Source organism: Euprymna scolopes, chromosome 36 (assembly GCF_053919585.1).
Source record: "Euprymna scolopes isolate OS-2025 chromosome 36, ASM5391958v1, whole genome shotgun sequence".
In the NCBI taxonomy this organism is placed as follows: domain Eukaryota; kingdom Metazoa; phylum Mollusca; class Cephalopoda; order Sepiida; family Sepiolidae; genus Euprymna; species Euprymna scolopes.
In genome coordinates, this window is record NC_136517.1 from 9,950,942 (window position 1) to 9,957,791 (window position 6,850).

The window sequence follows — 6,850 nt, forward strand, 5'->3', positions numbered from 1 at the left end:
TATATTATCATTTATATTTATATTATATTAACATTATTTATATTATTATATTTATTATTTATATTATTATATTTATTATTTAGATTATTATATTTATATTATTTATATTATATTTATATTATTTGTTTGGGTGTCAATTATTGAAAAACAATTTTTTTTTAAATAAAATGGACAAAAAAAAATGTTTCAAACTGTATTGTAGTTGAGAATGATCTTTTGACTAAATTGTGAACAATTGGCCAGTGTTGTATTGCCGATACAAAACAGCCGTCTGTCTCTTTGAAGAACTTGGTGATATGGCAAGCGCAGAGGTGTTGATTTAGTCTTGTTTAAAGCTGAAATAAAGAAGCATTCAAAAAGAACAGCAAATAACTCCATTATTTGCTTCTGAACTTTAGTTTACTTTTTTCAGCTATCTAGACAAGCTGCAAATTCGCGGCCCACTTCTGTAAGAATAATAGATTTTAAAAAAAAACATGTACACTCAAGATAGAATCAATCTCTCTTCTCTCCTACATACTTTCTCCCATCACGTCATATCATGTAACACATAACTCTAATCTTTTAATTTCTAATGGAATTTTCCACTATTCTAACCTTATACAAAAAAATACCATTCTTAACATTATTTTTATGCATCCACCTCTAATCTTAATATGCTAATTATGTTTTGTTTTCTTTCTATTTTACCAAGGTTGCTGGACATTTTGGTTTGCCAAAGTAAGAAATTTGGCTGCTATAAAGTTTCGTTAGAATGCAAGACACAATTATTGTCTTATTATTCCCAGTTTGGTTTCAACAAAGAAAAAGACAACAATTACATGGTGCTGCGTTACACGGATTAAAATTTAGCGTTTTAGTTCCCTTTTCATCTTCAACACATCCAAAAAAATTTATCTATTTTGACTAAAACGTTCAAATTGTGCTGGTTATATCCTCACATTCAAGTACCTCATCACATTCTGCGGATTTCAAACGAAAACATTTTTTTATTAAAAAGGACTTATTTTTCTCTCTTCATTTACATTTCTCATGTTTAAGAAAAAATGCTTTTTCCTCAACCTTGTAATTCTCACCTTATTTTGCCATTCAGTCCTCACATTCCATGAGCAATCGTTCTGACAAAGAGGGAAGAATTGCTGTTTTTTTTAATTGAAATCTATCTACCCATTGGTTAGCGTTTGACCTTGAAGTTTGTTTTTTTTATTTATTTATATTTTAGCTTCTTGCATCAAATGGCTTCATGCCTTATCTGGAGCGATTTCCAGAAATAAAAATTTTTTTAACTGAAGCACTTAGATGCTTATTTAAATTATATGAGATACAAAGAATAGATTATTAAAACTGGTTAAGACAACGGAACGACAGAATTCAATTTGGGAACAATTCATTTTAAAATAGGGAAAATCAGAAGAGATAACAGTAAATTTCTAATTACATTTTTGTATTTATTTTCAGGTTTCATAAAAAATAGGTATGAATATGATAACGTACAAAGAAACATTGTAGAGATTATTTTGACTAAAATTTATGATTTTTTTTTTCATTTTCTACAAAAAAGAACAAAAAAAATTCAGTTCTAAAAATCCCAGATAATCATCTCTAACTGATACTCAACCAGAAATGTCTGTATACTATCAAGGGGTGAAGTGTATGAAATGAGTCCAAATTCATCAGTATATTTTAATTTAAAAGCAAAGCAAGACTTTTTTTTCTTTTCTTTGAATACATATCAAATGTGTTATGCAAGTGAATAATATGCAAAAATGTCTTTAGTAATCAACCTGGGCAGTTGGCTTGAATTGAAAACGGAAGTTTAGGGAGTTATGTCCCTTGATGATGATAAAAATGGGAACTCAATTCAAATAATTTCAGCCAATTTGGGTTTTGCATTTTTCTAAAAAGTTGATCTGTTATGTGATTTTTATGTGCTTTCTTGCCTTAATAAATTACTCTCAGCGTTTGTAATATTGGACAAAAAATATGACTCGGAAATCTTATAAACTCAGATTCAGTAAAACAGGAAATGTTTTTTTGTTTTTTTTTTAATGTACAGCTGCTTTTTAATTTCCTTTTTTTTTCTTATATGAAATGTATATAAACACTTCTCTGTGAAAATAGAAAAGGCTTTATACTTGAAGAGTATGTTAACTTAAGAGTTCTAAGCATCATAAAATGTGATCCACTCAAGATGTTTTAATATACGCAAGGGAGATAACATTTGCTTACTTCGAAATCAATTTTATTTAATTTTTCAATTGTACCAACAAATGTAGTATTTTTAATGTTAAAAAATACTTTTTAAAAAATTGTCAAAACCACGATTGAAAAACATTTTGAGGCAACGCTTCTCTATTTATCTCCCTTAAAATCCAAACTTTTTTTTTAAATGAAAATATTAAACTATTTTTTTTCAATTTTATGACATTGAAATATATATTTTTTGCAATCTATTTTTTTTTTTTTTTTTAATTGTTTCCATTCCTAATTTGAAAAGATCTGAACTTATTTTTTACATTATCTTGATTAAACTAACTTGAAGTGAAAGTGAATGAAACCTGTTTGTAAGTGAAACACCTGTTGATCGGGCATCGCGAAAAACTAAATGAAATGAACTTACTCTACAGATCTCATGGACTAAAAAAAAGGAAACCAAGGATTTTCTTCCATTTTTGTAAAAATATAAATTTTAAAATAAAAATTCTCATTTTTCAACTATAATTTCAAACTGGCCATTTTTACCTGGGGAATTATTAAAATAAATTTATTTCAAATTATTTTGAATATTTTTGGCAATTATACTTACGGTAAGATTATTGTAATTTTTAATCAACAAAAAATATATTGTAGTTTACCATGGCGTATAAAATTAAGTGAACTAAAATTTATCAATTTTATGGAATTTATGAATGGTTCAAAAAATTGTTTGCAACTAACCTGGATCAGTTTGTGATTTTCTAATTAACAAAGTTTTTTGGGTTTTAATTTGTTCCACATTTCATACTAAAAAATCAGAATTTAATTTTTGAATTGCAAGCATAAATGCAATTAAGGACTTGATTCCATATGTATATGGAGGTTGTGTTTTCACTTGAGTTTGTTCATGTATAGCCTAAAATCCACATAACTTGACCAATTGTCACCAAACTTTGCTAAAATATTGGTCATGGTCCAATTCAATTTGAAGATAGGTAAAAAAAAAAATCATACTTTCAGCAATAGGTTTCTGTTCACTGTAGACTTGGTACTTAGTCCATATTTTGTAGCAACTATAGTTCTCGGCAAATTTGACAATTCAAGTTTTAATTTCTTCTAAATTTCATAATTATCATGCAACATTTGATGAGAAAAAATTTTTTTTTTTCGATTATCAATGTTAGTATGGTAGAACTTTAGAAATACTTCATCCAATATGGCAGTAAAAATAATACTTCATCCAATATTGAAGTAGAAATAATACTTCATCCAATATTGAAGTAAAAATAATACTTCATCCAATATTGAAGTAAGGCTGAGATAAAGTTTTAGATAATCTTTATATGTTGTCAGGCGAAAAGAAGTAATCTCACAATCTGTTAATTTTTAAAAATTAAATTGCATTTGCTTGACAATCCTATCCGCATCAATTGTTATCCGATAGATTATCTTTAGATTTTTTTTGTTGGGTTTAATTTGCTCTACTTAACTTTTCATGAACTTGTAGTGAATGTCATTAGAAAGGTTGAACCAATTCTACTAAAATGAATCCAATTCAAAGTAATTTAAAATTCTGTGACTCATTTAGTCATTTAGAAAAGGTCTATACAAAAAAAAACCTTTCAAATATTTTATCATCTCTAAAATATTTGTTGATACAATGAAAGGGATGCAGGGTGGGGAATTTATACCAAGTCGTTACATTTACTTTAGAAAATCTCAAATAAAAAACATAAGTTGTAGTTAAATAAAAATAAAGTGAACAGTAAAAATAAATTGCATTATTAAAACTTTTCTCATCTTGGATGCTATTCTCACATTTTGGCCAATGTAACCTCTGACTATATGTTCTGTTGAATTTCAAAATGTAGAGAATTTTTAACCAAATCGTTCATTTAAGAGATTATAATCTACTCTTAAATGAACGATTCGGTTCAAAATTCTTATAATTATTATTCTGTCAGTACTTATGCAGAATTTGAACCAGATGTAACTGGCCGCTCAGCTTTGGACGTAAACCACCAGCTTTCACCTAATGTCGCTGAATATCAAATTGTAACGACGCTTCAAAACATTGAAATATAATAAAATCATCAGATAAAAAAGTAAAACGAAAATAAAAAGAAACAAAGACTTTCCATAATAATTTGTTTTATTCATGTAATAATTTTTTAAGTGAAAAAGTTTGTTTGTTTTTTTTTTTTTTGTTTTTTTTTTTTTTGCAACAATTTTTGTTTTTTGTTATTAATGAAACCATATTTTTTTTTTTTTTTTTTTTTTCATATTTAAAAAAAAAAAAGCACATGTTTTTTCGTTTATTTTTGTAACTAATGTAAAGTAAACATTTGTTTTCATGAACATTTTTTTCTGTAGGGTGTGGCTAGGCAACCGTTTTGTTTGTTTGTTTTTTTTAATTAAATAAAGACAGCTGTGATATTTCCTTAGGATTAGGTAGACTTTTATACGGTCGCATTTTTTCTTCACAGTGATTAATCGTTTTGTTTGGCATTATGAAACAGCATCTGCGACTCCAAGGTGGAAATATTCAGGAACAGTCGTTTGAGGGTACGTTGAGTTTGGACACAAAGAGAAAAATAAATACTTTTGTTTTTTTCAGTAAAAGAAAAAAAAAATTAAAACAAAAATTGTTACATTAGGTCAATGGTTATTTTTATTTTCTGTTAATTTTATTACATTTGTTTCCTTCAGTGTTTGTTTTTGAGTAGCACTGGTTACGCTTTCATAATTGGCGAACGCCGGTGGTTGACGTCATGTTCCGAGCAAAGTCGATCAGATGTTGAGTTATGCCAGGCTCAAATTGTGCACAAGTACTGGATCAACATATGATACAACAGATAAAGTTTTAAGTAAGTTTTTTGGGAGTTGAAGGTTCAATCCTCATTAAAGGAAACACTAAAACTTAAGACTTTTATCTGATCTTATTTGACGTGAGAACAATTGGCATTCCACCATATTTCTCAAGCCATTTCATTGTTGCATTATTTCCAGTTTTCTAGACTGTGATAGCTGATTTGGTGTCCCCAACAAAACATCCTCAAACATATTTGAACTGAAGAAATTTAACATTCTTATACGAATTATGTTTATTAGTATTAAACACATTTTCATTGAATGAATTTATGGTTAGTATTATTAAAAATTATTCTGCAATATAATTTATTAGAGTAGAACTTATTACGTATTACAATATGTAATATATTATTTTTTTTTTATTATTAATAAATTATGAAAATAAGTGGATGAACGATTCTTAATTTTATGATAAATGTGTAAAATTTATTTCTAGTAACTTGTTTATGTGAAACATTTTTAAAAGTAAATATTTGTTTTATAGAAAAGTATCATTCTTACATGAAACTACTTATTTTAAAAATACTAATATTACGACTTGTCTAAGAATGCGATAAATTCCTTGAATTAAAATATCTATTGGAAAATGTTTTGTCGGGGACACCAAATCCTCTATCACCATCTAGAAAGCAGTGAAAGTAATGCAACAATGGAATGTCTTAAGAAATATACCGGAATGACATCCCCCTCGATTAAATAAAGGTTTTAGTTTAAATATTCAGTATAGATTGTGAGAATCTAACATCCAGGATGAAAATAATCACAGTAATCAATCCTGAAGCAAAACTTTTTTTTTCTAGACATGCACCCCCCCCCCACGATTCATCATCAGAAAAAAAGTTGAATTTAATTTTTTGTAAAGTTTTTAAATTTTCATTGCTTTGATTTGTTTTGTTTAATAACAAAATCTTTTTTTCTAAAGAAAGAAAAAAAATTTTTTTTTAAATATTTTATTTCAAATTCAGACTAATTAAAATCATTTTTTATTAATCAAAAAGTGATTAAAATGGAAAGTGATAATGACGATTTCTATGTGGAAATTTTTTGTTTTTAATAAATTAATTTCATGGGACAAAAAAAGGAATTTTTTTTTTTTTTTTTAATCCCTCCACTCATTGTTTGTTTTTTTCAAAAAGTTTTGACAATAAAGTGCAACCATTCATTTTTTTTTTTTTTTTTTTTTTTTTAAACAAATCTTCACTTTGTTATTGTTGTAGCTATCTTAATTCTTGGAATGATTTTAAGTCAGGTCAATAAAAGGAGTCCTAATCTTTTCGAAACAACTTTTAAACAAAAATTAGAATTGAAACCGCGAATGCAATACAACAAATTTTTCATCAAATTGTATGAAAATTAATTATTAAGATAGAATTCTTTAAGTAAAACAATTTTTTAAATTAGCAAATTTTAGTTTTTTTTTTTTTTTTTTTTTAAACCAGCATAATTCGATGACACTGCATTTATCCATTAAAAAGGGGGGGGGGGTAAAATTTTATTTAGATAAATATAGGCACAAGTTAAAAAAAAAAAAGCTCATATAGAAAGCATTTATCAATTACAAATGCCTTATTTAAAAAGTCATCCTAAACTTGCAAATGGGAATTTTGTTAAACATATAAGCTTATTATGATTTGAATATTTCAAAGTTTGCCATATTTTTTGCTTAAAACTTTAAACTGAAGCTTTCTCCAATTCAAATTTACTTCATATAACAAAAGCTAGTTTATAATTACAACTTCGTTATGTAGTTAAGATTTTATTTATTTGCTAAACATGTTTGTCA

General features: G+C 26.6%; 1 protein-coding gene across 1 annotated transcript in view; it reads left to right on the forward strand.

Moving 5' to 3' along the window:
* The window catches only part of LOC145260326 (glucosamine 6-phosphate N-acetyltransferase-like), a 64,730-nt gene extending 58,479 nt beyond the window's left edge, over window positions 1-6,251 (forward strand). The window contains exon 6 of the mRNA XM_080118217.1: window positions 695-6,251. Within this exon, the coding sequence (XP_079974343.1) occupies window positions 695-845 (151 nt within the window). The 3' untranslated portion in view covers window positions 846-6,251. The remainder of the gene's footprint in view (window positions 1-694) is intronic.
* Window positions 6,252-6,850: the final 599 nt, after the last annotated feature.